The sequence below is a fragment of the Vidua macroura genome, chromosome 1 (assembly GCF_024509145.1).
Source record: "Vidua macroura isolate BioBank_ID:100142 chromosome 1, ASM2450914v1, whole genome shotgun sequence".
NCBI lineage: Eukaryota > Metazoa > Chordata > Aves > Passeriformes > Viduidae > Vidua > Vidua macroura.
In genome coordinates, this window is record NC_071571.1 from 120349253 (window position 1) to 120365552 (window position 16300).

Here is a 16300-nt window from a genome sequence, read left to right on the forward strand (position 1 = left end):
TGCAGAACATTTAGTTAAGAGCAATACACATGCCTTTTCCACATAAAGCAAAGAAAAAAAAAATATCACCCCATTTACACACTAAACCTTTTGTAGAATAAATATAATAGCCACAGGGAGGTGCAAGTCAAAGGACATCTATTCCATCTCTTACTCAGCAGCACTAACTCCTGTCAGTATCAGCTTCCACAAGAGGAAATTATCTCTACTCAAAGTTGATGTGTTTTCCAACGTGATGCACCAGTACTGAATAACCAGAGACACCTGATTGAATGGATAACCTCAGGAATGATTTTATTCTTTAATTGAATGAGGTCAAGATCATGTAGAACAAGACTAATAATAGCTCCAACTGTACAGTTGGAACAATGTTCAAAGTAATTGTCTTGTCTCTTATGATAAGATACCAAGCACCTGGTCTGTGAAAACTAAAGGAAAGAGAAAAAATTGTGAGAGCAGGTATGAAATTGGGTCTATGGAATGGCTTTACTTGAGTGGTTTTGATTTATTTATAAAATAGAGAAAAAATTGTAAAAATATCCCAACTATCTTTTAGTAAATTTTTAAACTTACTTATATACCCATGTAAACGTCTCCGCACACAAAATACTATATAAAACATCCTGACAGCAGTGTGACTTCAGGATGCAGCAGAGTAGAGAGGACAGAAGCCTAAGAAAGGAGCTGCAGGAGGGCAGAGAGCTCTAAGGGAAACAAGTAACTAAAAGGCTGGTAACAGAAAAGGCCAGAAGAGAATTTATGTTGTCTTTTAAGTGACTAATCATGTTTTCGTGCCTTTTTTAAAGTATAAAAACAACACTATATTTAGAGCCCACCAGGGGAGGGACTATGTTAGACTTATTGTTTTCAAATAGAGACAGGCTGGTGGGAGATGTGATGGTTTGAGGCTGCTTGGGGCATAGTGATCATGAAATTATAGTGTTCTTAATATTTGGTGAAATCAGGAGGATCATCAATGAGACTTTTACAGTGGACTTCTGGAGGGCAGACTTTAGCCTATTTAGGGAGTTCCTTGGGAAGCAGCCCTTAAAAACAAAGGAGTCCAGGAAAGGTGGGTGTGCTTCAAAACAGATCTCAAGGGCACAGGAACGGACTGTCCCTGTGTGCCAAAAGATGAGTCGATGAAGCAAATGTCCAGCGTGGATGGGCAATGAGGTTTTGAAGGAACTCGGGAATAAAATGAGGAAGTATCATCTTTGGATGGAGGGTCAGGTATCTCAGGAAGTATTTAAGGGCATTGCTAGGGCATGCAGCAAAAAATTAGAGAGGCCAAAGCTCAGTTCAAACTTGGTAATTTTGTATAGGATAATAAAATATATAGGAGGGTTCTGCAGAGAGACTTGGAATGGTTGGATGGATGGGCAGAGTCCAATAAGATGATGTTTAATAAGCCCAACTGCTTAGTCCTGCATTTGGCCACAATAACCCCCTATAATGTTATAGGCTGGGGATGGTGTGGCTGGACAATGCCCAGGTGGAAAAGGACCTGGGGGTTGACAGCTGACTGAACATGAGCCAGCAGTGTGCCCTGGTGGCCAAGAAGGCCAACAGCATCCTGGCCTGTATCAGGAATGGTGTTGCCAGCAGGAGCAGGGAGGTCATTCTCCCCCTGTACTCAGCACTGGTGAGGCTGCACCTTGAGTGCTGTGTCCAGTTCTGGGCCCTCAGTTTGGGAAGGACGTTGAGGCGCTTGAGCGCATCCAGAGGAGGCAACGAGGCTGGTGAGGGGCTTGGAACACAAGCCCTGTGAGGAACGACTGAGGGAGCTGGGGTTGTTTAGCCTGGAGAAAAGGACACTCAGGGGTGACCTTATCACTCTCTAGAACTCCCTGAAAGGTGGTTGTAGTCAGGTGGGGGTTGGTCTCTTTCTCCAGGCAGCAACTGACAGAAGAAAGGGACACAGCCTTAAGCTGTGCCAAGGGAAATATAGTATGGATATTAGGAGAAAGTTTTTTACGGAAAGAGTGATGAAGTTCTGAAATGGTCTGCCCGGGGAGGTGGTGGAGTCACCATCCCTGGATGTGCTTGAAAAAAAAACTGGATGTGGCACTCAGTACCATGGTTTAGTTGAGGTATTGGAGTATGGGTTGGACTTGATGATCTTGAAGGTCTCTTCCAACCTAGTCATTCTGTGAATAATTCTCATAAATACTGTACTGATTTAGAGCTTTTTTGAATGCTTTCTCTATGTGACTGGTTTTTGCTACCCTTAAATTAGTGTGTAGCTTGAAAACAAGCCTATAATTTTTAAACAAGGCAATGAGAATGCTAGTTCACATAGAAGGGTCCAGATTGATGGTGTCTCAGAACTGCCATCATCTTTCACCAGTGCTCTGGCAGTACCAGTATGCAGACGGTAGCAGTCTAGAGTCATGTAACACAGCTCTCCCTTATGCCTGTGTGAGACAGTGTCAATTAAGAATAGAATTGGAGAAGTATAAATTAGCAGTATACTGAAATAGAAATGGTATAATGATGCTCAGTAGTGACAAAAAGATGTCACGTAGCAAGTTGCTAGTAATTCTTGGGGGCTTTTCCTCAAAAGAAATAACAATTTGGTGGTTTTAATTAAGGTCTAATTTTTGCCCCAGCTAAACAATAAATTACATGATTATATAAAGCTACACTCCTTTTTAAATCAATGCATCTGATTTATTATGTGAGCAAGAGACCAAAATTAGTTTGTCTGGTGAGTGATGCAAGTAAAAATAGGCTGGTTTTGTTCTCAGAGGTAGTCATAACACTGACGTCCAGAATCAGCATGTGATTAATTCAGATAGTTTTTGAAAATATATGTATATTCTGGCTCTCAGTGCTGTTAATCACGTGCCAGTCTCAGCAGTCTGTCATGGAGAGGTTTCTTTAATATAATAAAATTTTAGAAAATGGCACTGAGAAAAGGCCACTGGAGGTGCAGAAGGTCTGGACTCAACATGTCTAACTGCAACCAACATCTATCCTTATGTCATTCCTGACAGACATCTGTTGTATCTGTTCTTAAACCTCCAGTAGTGGGGGCTCCTGTGCACTGCTTCTCATGTGGTCTGTTCCAGAGTTTTCCTAACCTTTTCATTACAATGCTTTACTTTGTGCCTCATTTAAGTGGCTTTTGTCTTCTATTTTCCCCCCTTCAATTCCTGTTTTCTGTCCAGTATACCATAAACTTAGTGACCAGATTTTCTTCCCTATTTAGCAGTAGACTTTTAGCATTTTGATTGTTTCCAGAAATGGGGCATCTAGCATACTCTGGCCAACTTGTTACTGTGTTACCACCCTCATCATAAAATATTTCTTCCATTTCATCATAAAATATATTCTGAATATACCTTTGTTCCGTTTAAAACCATTACCTGTTTTCCTATTGCTACAGCTCCTGCTAAGAAGTCTGTCCCAGATTTGATGATAATTTCCCTGATAAGCCATCACTTGCTTAGATAGAAGAAATCAATTCATCTGACCTGTCATTTTTTCAGTTGAATTTTCTTAACTAATCATTCTTCCTGTTCTCCACTGAACTATTTTCAACTCTTTTATTAAAGATTACCAATAACTCTGAAGAATTATAAATAATCTTGCAGGACTTTGTGATTGAGCAATAAAATAGTAGATGCAAATCAGCATAGATTACTCTTAAGTGAAGGACACTGGGGGAAAAACAAACCCAAAGTTCACATTCAAAATAATTGACTGTGAGCTTGCCATTCCATTTCATGTTCAAGACCTCAGGATATGAGGAGAAAACATCAGCTCAATTTGCAGCAGCTATCAGTAAAGCAGAAGCTATAATGGTTTAGGAGGGATAGAGGATAAAGTAGAAATCATGCTGTCGTGGCCCTGCATTTGGAACCATCTGATGTTCTTATCCCTTCCATAGGATGTAGTATAATGGAAAAGATTCAGAGAAAGTTAGAACAAACAGCTTAATGAAGGGGGATAACAGATTTCTAAAGAACATGTGTCACAGGTAGGGACTGACTATTGTCCTCACCAGTGCAGAACTAAACACATCAAATGAAACTGTCAGATTTAAACCAATTTAAAAGAGTGGAAAGCTGGAGAGGGACTTTTACAAGGACATGTAGTGAAAGGAAAGGGGTAAGGCTTCAAAGTGACTGTGGGCTTAGATTGAGTCTTTATTTTAGAATAAATTTTAGACATTAGGTTAAGAAAAAATCTTTACTGTGAGGGTGGTGAGGTACTGGAACATATTGCCCTGAGAAGCCATAGATGCCCCATCCTGGAAATATTTGGGGACAGGATGAATGGGCCTTTGAGCGTTCTGGTCTAGTGCAAGGTGTCCTTACCCACGATGGGAAGTTGAGACCAGATGATCTTTTAAAAATTTTAGCAATGCAAACCATTCTCTCATTCTTGATGCAGCAAGCTAAGATTGTACCAAAGATGGGGATCTTTCACAAGGTTAGTGATGTGTATTTTTATCTGAGTACAAGATGAGATGGGAAAGAAGAGAATCACTAAAGTTGATTAAACGCATACTTGTAGATGAAGAGAGGAAGTATGGAATGACTAGTGACTGAATTCTGGAGGAGTTTCTGGGGAAAGACATGTTTGTGCCTTTGCAATTGTTGGAGACAATCTTACTGAGATAGATAGTACTACTGATATATATATATACTGAAATTATTTTACTACTGATATAGTAAAATAATTTTATATTCTGCCTTAATTTTTATATGTATTCTAGTTATTTTTTCTATCTTTATCACCCTTTTTTTGCCTTAAAGAAATATAAGGACACAGTATGTTTCTGTGTCACATGTTGATTTACATACACTCTGAGAGCCTATCTGTGTGTAAACATCTAGTCTTTTTCATATACTGTTTCAGCCCATGACAGTAAATAAATACCATGTCAATTACCCGTGTACCTGATTTCAGTCAAATGAAAGGTCTAGTCTCACTCTATGACTGGAACCAATTATTATACCTATTTTACATCATGTGCACCTGGCACTGCAGCTCTGTTATAAATATAAATTATCTTTGATGCTTCACATCAATTTAAGATTACACAGTAAGAATTCTGAGGTTATACATTTTTAGTCCCTATTATTTTGTCCTGAATTTACATAGCACAGGAGAAATAAATGGAGAGTCAGTATATTTATTATTGACAGACCAAGCAGTTTCCATTGCCTTTATAATTTTATATATTATATATATATATATATATATATATATATATAAAAAATATATACAATTTATATATAATAATATATATAATTTATATATTTTCTATAAAATTATAGAAAACATAGTAAGCCTAACAGATATTTCTTTATTATGACTACTTTACATTAACAAAACTGCAATTTAAAAGCTAGACCTCATAATTCAAAAAGAAATTTTACTAAGTTCTTTGATAAGTGTAACTGGTATGTTTGCAGAAGAGGGTGTTTTTCACACAATAGTTCATGGTATATAAATATTGTGCATGTTTTATCCATTTCCTCCTTACTAGATAAGTCAGTGAGACAAAAGTACTTTCATTATTGTTTTTGAAAGGATCAATTGAGGCAGCGAGAGACCAGTTTTTCTTTTGTCCCTGCTTTAAGTTGGGATTTTGGACTAAACAGTCTGAGGAGGTTCCTGCCTATTTGTTTGGGGTTTGTTTTGTTTGGGGTTGGTTTTTGAAATTCTCTGATTATAAAGGAAGATCAGGACCTGCATTTTCTAATCCTTATTTAGTGCCTGAGTTAAGGCCATTCTTTGTTAGTTTCATTTAGTGTTTTCATAGAAAATAATCTGTATTATTTGTTTGTTCAAAAGTTCATAGGGAATAATTGACATATCAGAAAAGAACTTTATGACTTCTACACAGAATAGTGACAAAAATCAAACAAATTGAAAAAAGATGTGTTTGGATTGTTTCAAACCTTAAATGTTAATTTTTTTATGATTCTCTTTTAAATTAGCAAGATCTATATGTGTGCATTTATTTGGTTACAAGTGGCAAGATTTTTGTTTCTTTATTGCTTTAACTTGTTCCTCACCTTAGAAGATACTATTTGTTTTGAGAGATGAAACATACGTGTTAATCAATTATAATAAATAGTTATGTTCATCTACAAAGCCCAGAAAATTTCCTAATTTATTGTGGGATAAATGAAATAAAATTGTCGTTCTTCTTCCACAGGGTGCGAGAGTACAAAACACAGCCAAGAATTTAGGAGTGAGGGATCGAACACCGCAGTCTGTGCCAAGGTAATTGATTCTGTGTGATTCTGACCATGGTTTTGTCTACTTTGTGCCAAATTCAGTCCTAGCTGCTCAAAAGCTAAAAGTAAACATTGACTATATTATGTTCTAGCTGGTAAGATTTGGCTCTTAATGTATGTAAAATCAGTTGCACTCTTAGCCATACAATTTTTCAAGTGATTAGTTGCAGAAGTCCAAGCTATGTAGCACTTCAAAACATGTCCATTTTTGAAAAATGAATCCTAGTTCATGTTAATTATGAAAACACTGGAGTAAGTCCTTCATCACTTGTAATATTTAGTGGGTTTGGGTAAGTACTCTTAACTAGATCCATTATCCCATTTTAATGCAATACTGTACTGCAGTATCTCAGCAGAATCATGTTCTAGTTGCATTTGGGGATGATGTAGTCATTCTTTGTCTCTTTCTGGAACATGCATTACAATGAAAAATGGGTTATTCTATATTTATTCAGCTTTTTAATGTTGTGATGGATTGCAGGTACTGGAAACGTTTCCTTAGAAGCATAATACTTGTAAATAAAAATAACCAAACAATTCCTAATTTGATCTTAAAGTGGTACTAGTAATCCAGAACTAATTTAAACTGGGTTTTACTGATTTAAACATAATATTTTTGTTGACTAATGAGAACATATTGAATGAGCTAGGCATACACATAAAATACATAACAGATCCACTGTGGTGTTTCAGTAAGGAAACAGGGAACTAGCAAAACCTGATAGAGATGACCATGTGAATTTGATTCGCTTAGACGCAGTCCATGACCAAAGATCCCTAAGCAGCTCTTTTGCCTTGAGGGAATCCATGGCAATAAAGTAGCATTTTCTTATGTTAAAAGCAATTAAAGCATTAATAGGAGAAGACTTTTCACATTTTGAACAGTATGATTTGAGACTTAAATGAACTCCTTCATGACATAATTCTGGAGACAGCCAAAGAATTCTTGCAACCTAAACTTTTCCCATCCCAACATGACAATGTTTATCTAGATTCAGAGTTTTTGTGATAAATGAAAAATCTAAGTTCTCAAAAATTGAAACTTAGCAATAAGATTTTTAGCATAGCATCTGTGGAAAAAAGACTGCCTCTTTCCAGCAGGAATTCCCACAATGTAGCACCGAAATGTTGAAGAAGAATGATGAGAACATAGAATAGACACACATACCTGGCATGCTTGCCCGTGAGCAGCAATAGCAATGTCACAGGAATATCCCAGACCTTCGTGGTTGAGGCATCAGATGCACAACTCAGAATTGTCATCAGCAGGATGCTTTTGATGTATAGCTAAACAATACTATGGCTTCTCAGTTCTCTGCTTTGAAAACAATTTTATATTTGGTTTCAATTAATATCACTTGACAGGGTTCTCTTCTTGTCTGCAACTGCCACTGTTTTCTCGGCTGATGTTTGTGCCATCTCAAATAGTTGTTCCATATATATTGACCCAGAACAAGCTACTTCTGCTTTATAGCATCTTCAGCAACTTCAGATCCTTAGGGATGCGTGCAGCCTTTTTGTTAGCTTCACAGTTCCTTTATATCCCTTGCTCTGAAGACAATCTTGGTGATTACTGCTATAACCTGAAGAATAAACTGACCTTAGTACTTTGGGGCTGAGGTTTTCTGCACTTTGCTCCATAAAAATTAAACATTGCTAAAACATCATCAAGTATTAACCCCACTGCAATTACTCTAGATGAGATTCTAACCGTAATTTTATCTGTCTACTGCCAGATCTGAATATTACTGCTTTATTATGCCAGCAGAATCAAATAATTCAACTCCTGTTTGTCCTTCTCTGCATCCTTGTCTGTATAAAGATCAGACCTTATCCTCTCATCAGTATAAAAATGACATACATGTGTATTGCCTTATATATAGCTGGTAATAGATGTTTTGGTGTCTGCACAATGTGACCTTAAATGATCATGTTTCTGAATCTGCCATATGACTATTGTGGAAAAGCCCAATGATCTTCAGAACACATTATGGTGGAGATTTCTCTTTGTTATTCCTTCAGTGATACATTTTCCCAGAGGAATATGTGTAATCTCCAAATGAGATCATATCTATGGCTGGTTCTAATTGCTGTGGTTTCAGAGGAGATACTATATGCTGGACAGGAGTACAGAACAAGGGGTGTGAGGTCAGACTGATTGCCTTTTATTTTCAGTATTTCTATTGTTAGGGTAAAGTTTCAAACACCTGTTAATAACCAAGTCCTTTCAAAAGGGGTTAATAGAAGTCCAAAAACCTTTATAAAAGCAGTGGATATTTCAATCTGTACTGAGGTAATGATTTGAACCAAATCTTACTGCTGTTGACTTCATCCATGAAGAAGCAGAGGGAGAGAGAATTTAAAATCTGCATACTAGTGTCACATGTCTGACACCTGTCTTAGGTGCTTCAAACAGCACCAGTTCTTCAGGGAAATATTTTTAGAGAAGTTTGACTGGGCCAAGACAAAACAGAATTGGAGGCAATTGTATTCACCAAGCAGCTTTTCCAATTGAGAAATCCAGGGCAACAACTGATAATAGGCTTAATGAAGGCATCTTCAGTGCAGAAATATGAAAATTTTCTGTATTGAAATGTGTTTATAAGACTGCTTATATGTGTTTTAATGATTCTACTTTCAATGTAAACAAAGAAGATTTTATTAGTTTCCTATTGATGGTATTAAACTGAATTCATACCTTTTGTTTTGCAGTGCAGAAAGATGTAACTTTAGTTTGTGTTCCTTAAATTTACTCATCTTAATAATGACCAAGTTCTAAGAATAATAATTGCTTTGTTTGTTTGTCATTGTCAGATTATACAAGCTGTGCCAGCCACCACCACCTGTTGGAGAAGAATGAGGAGATCTGCTCCAGAAAACAACCCAGTAATGGCCTTTAGGATACTGGGATTATATGACAAAAATCCAACAGCACTATAGCAGTATGTCCCTGCAGCTTTGATAAATAAGAAAAAAAAATATTTTACTCAGGACAAAGGAAGAAATACTTTAAATATTACCTACTGGCATTGAAAGATGTCTTCCCAAAAGCATTTTTGAAATCCGTGAACTCCAGACTTATACTCATAGGACAGTACTCTTCCTTGGGAATTTAACACTGGAATCAGATTAATTTGATGTGTCTTGTTCAGCCACATGATAGGGATAGCCAGCAGCTTGAAAAAAAGTCGTGGTCAGAGGGAATGTCTTCACTTGTACACTATGCACAATGTGATCTTGTGGAAGCCTGGATAAATTAGGCTTGATAATGAGCATGCACTTCATATGGGGCCCTTTGCACTTGAGAAAGCTTTTTTCCTGTCACCATCATAATGTCTGGAATGTTAACTTTATTGTTTCAAGAATATAATGTGAGGTTTAAAGATGGAAAGCTCATTTCAGAGTTGTGTTTAATGGCTGCAGGCGTGTGTGCTTGTAATTGCTAAACTCAGCCATGTCTGAAGCAGTGCTTTTCACACTGCTTTGGAAGGAGGACCTACATGGCATTAGGAGTGCCTCATGGTATGGCATATAAGGTAATGTTCTGCCCTTTTGCAGCTGCCATTATAATGAAGGAGAAGAATGAGTCTGATCTTCATCCATTGTTAGGCTGAGTTTCAGACTCTAATAGATGTTTTACATTATTACATCTCTGCACTTCAGAGTTTTCCAGAGTTGTGTATTTTCTTCTATAGCACTACATTAACAAATCTACATAAGGCAGAGATGAGTCAGTATTGTTAAACTGGAAATGGCTGGTTGAAGTTCAGGCACAGTTTGGGGTTTTGATGTTTTATGCTACCTTTTTCCACATTTTGTCAGAATTGTTTTGTATAGCATCTCAGTTCTTTGGAGTGGCAATTGTTATAGATTTATTTTGAAATGGTACTATTTAGGGAGCCCAGGGAGAATTTATCTGCATTTGGTTGTTCTTTTGGCCAAAGAATTTTTATTTTCAAATGCCCCCAAATGAGGATTTATATATGAGCACATTAAAACAAAAACTGAAACACTGAAATAGTTCTACTTGCAGCAGTAGCTATGTATTCCATTAGAGCAGGACACATACTGTCTGAATAAAATTTATTTTTTGTACAACAGTGGACTGTAGTTATGCTGTAGCAATCAAACCTCACAACAGAGTTTTTGCATATGATCTAAATATTTATGAATCTATCAATCTACAATGAAATAAGTGAGAATTAAAAAGGAATTGCACTCTTGAAAAGAGTGGGGTTTTTTAGAGGCTATTTAGGGAACTTGTTACTTTTCTCCAAGGGAGGAATTAGAGCTCCTACCTTTTTCAGTATTCTAAATGTTTTTATGCAGACTTTAATTTTGCTAAGAAAAGAGATATTTTTATATATCCACAGATATACATGTCTGTGCATATATGTACATTTCAACATGTATATATTTAGGTAGTCATATCTATTACTGGTCCTACCATAATAAGAGAATGTTTGCCTTAAACTATGACAAAGGCATGCAGAAATGAATACTCCAGTAACAACTTCACCTTTGTGCTTTAAGGCTTACTCTCTTTCACAGTTACTGGAAGCTATTGAACCATGGTCTTTTTGATTAAAAAACTTAAATACACAAAAGCAAAATCAAAAAAACAACAAAAACATTACTTTTAAAGGCTTTGGTCTAGCATGACCTAATGCTTACACATAAGAAAGAGTTATGTTTTCTATAATTGCTGTTCTAGTCAGGGTCTCATACTTTCAGATGTGTTTCATTCAGAGCAGCAGTATTGGCTACAGTAATTCCTGCTCCAGGCAAAAGCACCAGTAATTTCAGTTTCTGCTTGTTCAGACATCAGAAGTACAAAGAAGCCATAAGCACCTCAAGCCAACGGCTCTGAGCTCACATCTTCCTGTGGGGTTTCCCCACATGAGGTTTGGTTTACTATGAGGGAAGTCAGCTGTTGGCTGCATGGAGCTGCTGAGCCTGTACACAATAAAATAACCTAGAGGACAAAATCTGTTGCATGTACATGCATTATTGTAACTAGAAATTGCTTTTTTCCTATATAGCACTGAAAATGGTAGGAGTGCAAATACTCCAAAGTAGTCTTCCTGTATAATATGATAATTCCCTATTTCATTTTGTTGTTGAGATCATGGGTTAATAGATATTTGTAAGGGACAAATAGTTATAAGACAGTCACTGGACAAAATTCTTTAGCTGTTGTTTCACACGTGTGCATCAGAAATCTTGACCTCTTATTTTGGTATCTAACTTTTAGTCCTTTATTTTTTTTTTGCCCCCTCTAGAGACAGTTTTCAAAAACCTATTAAGCATTATAAGCTTTATTGGTGACCCATACTGAAAGTAAAGTGTCTATTTAGCCTGGTATCAAAGTAGCTGAGAAACTTAAGACCTGGTTTTCTGGGATTACAGATAACACATAAAAATATGATTCCACAGTAACACACAGACTCAATTAGGTTGGAAAAGATCTCTGGGATCCTTGACTCTAACTTATAGATGGAGTTCAACCTATTTTCAGAGGGCATAAATGGCCCACTTACTGTCTATTAAAAAGTGAGGACCTGATTTCCCAAAATGTTCTTCAACGGCCTGTCTGAAACATTGTGTAGAATTCAGATTGCTTTTCTTGTCCCTCTGCTTTTAGAGCACAGTGCACATTCTGACACCATTCTGTTGACTTCTAATAACATTAAATGGACTTTTATAAGTCTGTTCTAAAAATATAAATTTACATATGTTCATCATTAAAGTTGTTTTTCTTGTTTGGTATATGTATAGGATGTATTTATTCCTTATACAAGATGCACTTGTAGAGTAAAAAAAATCCATTCACATCACAGTATGTTTATCCTCTTATAATTTTTAAACTCACAGGTGACAAGGAGAGATGATCAAGGATGATGATTTACAAGAATTGTATCACCTATAGCTTCTTAAATCTTTGCTTTGACAGAAATGGGTTATGTAGCCTTTTTTTACAACAATGTTGTACTGGTTTAGGGAAAGCATTTTCTGTATGTAATTTTTACTTTTTCACCCAAGGAAAGTGTAATTCTTCTGGGAATAAATTCAAGGCATACATTACTAAGTACTACCACAATTCAATGCCTGCCTGGGACGGGAGGGTTACAGGCCCAGGAACAGCCGAGTTGCCATAGCATCCATGCTTGGAGACAACATAGATTTTAAGTAGAGCTGAGGATGTTTGGCTTATCTTTGTAACCATCCTCTATGAATAACAGGATGCTAAACAGTCTTTAATCTATGAAATGGCCATTGATCCAGTCTAGTTCCCCATATTAGTTATTTTTAATAGCTATTTTCCTTGTAGATTGTAAATGTAAATAAATATAAATATGTATATAGTCCAGTTTTTCAATATCAGACTTTGTGTTTAGAGATCCATTTTAAAGTAAATATTCCTGCTGTCAGCTGAAGCAACCAACCAATTTCATGTCTACTGAGACAGTTGGAATCTTTAGTGGCTTTTTGGGTAGATTTCACTGGGTTTTAGCAAATGCATCAGGTTTTTGGATTGGTTTGTATTTGTTTATTTTAATGCAGTCAGTAGTGATCAGAACTGCTCTTCTACTGGTTTAGAGCCAAGACAATTAAACTTTAGTCAACAAGGATTTACAGTAGTCATACCTAATTTCATTTGTTAGAATCCTTTAATGGAAAAAAAATAACCGCTTTTATTGATCTGTTTTTATCCAGAGAATTTCACAAGCAAACATGTTTTATTAATTCATTGCCAGATGTTGTGTGTGTGTGTGTATATATATATATATACATATATATATATGTATTTAAGACAATTGCCTGAATGTGAGTATACACATCATGGTTAAGCATGATGCTCAAAAAAGGAAAGTGTCATTCATTTCATTTAAATGAGAAAATCAGTAACTGTAGTATATATCTACATATTGTTCCATACTCTTTACTTTACAGCTCCTTCATGGATATGTCTTCCAGCATTTTACGCATATTTTGTGCCATTTGTGTTTAACAGTATGAAAAGATAATGCATTGCCTTATGTATTTTATCTCTGTACTCGATAAATGCAGGTAGTGCTTTTTTAATTGTACTCCGACAGTACTCTTGCATTGGTAAATTAGATCTGCAGTACATACCTGACTCAGGATACCTGGATTTTTCATCATTAGGTTTTGAAGTAAGAAAAGATATTGAACTCATATTTTTGTATGCTGACAATTGTGTAGGGTTTTTCTATATACTGTATATATCAACCAAGTTTTCCTAAAGAAATTTTATTATTATGAATGTTTCCCTTTTCCTGCTAGAAGGTGCGGGTTTATGCTTTCTTGTTATGTATGTATAAATGAACATATAGCACACACAGTCATGCAGATGTTAACACCGGTGAGAAATTTCAGATTGTCCAAAGGCTAATCAAGCTTTTTTTTCTTATGTTCTTCTCTAAAAATATAGATCTCCATACTAGAAATTTACTTTACAAATAACTTCTACTTCAGTTTGAAAGTTCAATAGAGTGCTCAAAGTAGTTGGGATATTTCTGCAAGTACTTAGATTTGGACTTCCATGGGAATACCCACATCATCTGTGTGTATGTGTCCTATCTCCAGTATCATATGCTAGATTTAAAAATCTAAGCAGCCTTATTAATTTCTTTACACCCTGTATATAGTGTATGTATTTGATTATACTTGTGTTACACTTTAAAAATTAAACTTAATTCCTGCATTGAGTATTGCACACATTTTTCAAATTATGAATATATTTTTTAACATCTCATTAAGCACAAGAGACCATTTGAAATATTAAGAGAAAGAGACTGCTTTGAAATATGTGTAAGTACAGCCATACACAGAATGTCTCAGTCAGCTTTTGTTTTAAAGCAATCAAACTAGCAGTTCTGTGAGTAGTTGAGTTTGTTGGAAGTAATCTTTGGAATTAAAATCCTTGGAACATGGATTTAAATTACTTTTTCCTTTATTTTGTAAAGTGCCTCTGTAGCATACTTTGAATCAGTTACTATATTGATTATGGGTAAAACTAACACTGTGTACTTTTAGATCTATGTTTTATTTTTTTAGTTACATAGTAAAGACTGGAATGGTAACAATGTATTACAAAATGTCAGAGAGCAATAAAACCATTCATAATATGGCCACTGCAAACCTCTTTATTTGTAAGTAAGAAGTTGGGAGGGAGGGGGTTGAGGGTCTTTAGCCCTTTCAGTGTGCCTGCCTAGGAATTCTGCTGCAAGAGAACAAAAATTAAACTAGAAATAAACCTTTATAATAAGAATCTCTTCTGCAAACCCAGGCCCAGTCTAGATTCATTGCTGGTAATTGAAATACATCTTTATAACCATTGGAAAACTGAACTATGCATAAGCAGTACCCCCTGGCTTTCGGCAGCTCTACTTTGTGAAGGCTGGAAGAGACACAGGTGTGAAAATTGCTTTCTGGCCCTATGGTACCATCACTGTTCCATGAAGCTCTGGAATAGCCACCATTTCTGCACTTCTTTGTCTGAGGACTTTCTGCTTACTGCTGTGCACAAGGGGCAATCTGACATAGTGTGAAGTGTTCTACTCCTTGTACTAAAAAAACCCCAAGAAATGACTGATCCTTTAGAGGGATCTTTTGGGATGCCATCGGGTTGAGGAGTTGCACTTGCACTGTTTCTTTTGTAGGACTGAACTGTTAGACCTTGCAGAACAGTTGTCTCTGTATGAAATGAGTTCTGATTTCTACATGGTTGTGATCAACAGATGTTCAGGACTGAAAGGAACAGTGGAGACAGGACCAAAAGCAACTACAATTACTTTGTAAAATCCCTTTTGTTTTCCATCTTATGCAAGCAAGAAAGTGGATGTAAGTATTTCTGGATAACTAGACTTTAAAGATAGCTTTTTTTCTTCTATGTAGTTGTTTCTCTAATTTTGTGAAGAAAGGCAGCATGGCATGTTAAAGTATTCAGCAGCAGAAGTGACCACAGGATTTCAAGTGCAGTCTGCTTTTCTACAAGTGCAGTTTCTTTTTTCAGTGCTCCTCATTTCTGTGGTCTTGCTGCCATGAATACCTCAGAAATAAAGTGCAAAGAATTCTTTTCTTGAGCAGTATATACAATGGGAATAAATAGTGCTTTGAAATAACTGCTGAGAAAGATAATCAATTACACCATGGTAGCACTTGGGTGTCCAGTAATTTTGCATCTTTCATGAGAAAGTGTTGTATCATCATGATTTGAAAGTCAAAAGGTCTGCAAAGGCACTTGATACACTTATATGTCAAATGAGCATGGTGTGAGTTCATGATTCAAAAAAGATAATATATCTTTGCCTCCCATCAAAATATGTGTCTGCTAAACTTTGACAGTAAAGACACTTCCTTTTGAATGTTACTCATAAACTTACTTTTAGTATCTATTTGATTGTTTTGGAGGCTTTTTTAGTAGCTCATTATGTCATGCAGAAACAGGATAGATGAAGCTTATACTAATGAAGTGGAATTGCTAACAGTTACTTCATTCTTGCTTGTAGAATCTTAATTCTCTGAAACTGCTTTCCCAGATAGTACTTGATTCCCTGCTCCCCCTTCCTTATTTCCATATTAATTTTGCTCTGTGGAGCTGCCAGTGTTCTGAGGACACTAAAATGTCCTAACTGCCCAAAACAGCCTCATGCCTGCACTCACTGGCCACACATTCTGGGCAGCTCCTGTCAGCAGCCTCATATCCTGGGTGAACTTTGAAACCTGGGCTATGGTTAGCTTTGCCTGTAGTCCCACCTTCTGCTGTTTGTGATAGGACTTTCTGGATGGACCCTGAACCTGCTTCAATATTTTGCCCTGTCTGAATCATCCCTGGACTGTCAGCAGAGCCTTTTGTTTTCCTGGTCCTCTCAGGGGGAGGCCACTGCACTGTGTTCACCCACAAGTCCCAGCTTGTTCTCCTTCAGGGAGCGGACCAGCTCTTGCTGCTTCCCAGGAGGAATATCCAGCGCTGGTACAGGTGTGTCCATGTGGAACATACTCCTGGCTTGTGT

At 36.6% G+C, this 16300-nt stretch overlaps 1 protein-coding gene across 1 annotated transcript in view; it reads left to right on the plus strand.

Moving 5' to 3' along the window:
• The window catches only part of PREX2 (phosphatidylinositol-3,4,5-trisphosphate dependent Rac exchange factor 2), a 144977-nt gene extending 130564 nt beyond the window's left edge, over window positions 1-14413 (plus strand). The window contains exons 39-40 of the mRNA XM_053986522.1: window positions 6179-6246; window positions 9075-14413. Coding sequence (XP_053842497.1) covers window positions 6179-6246; window positions 9075-9120 — 114 coding nt within the window. The 3' untranslated portion in view covers window positions 9121-14413. The remainder of the gene's footprint in view (window positions 1-6178; window positions 6247-9074) is intronic.
• Window positions 14414-16300: the final 1887 nt, after the last annotated feature.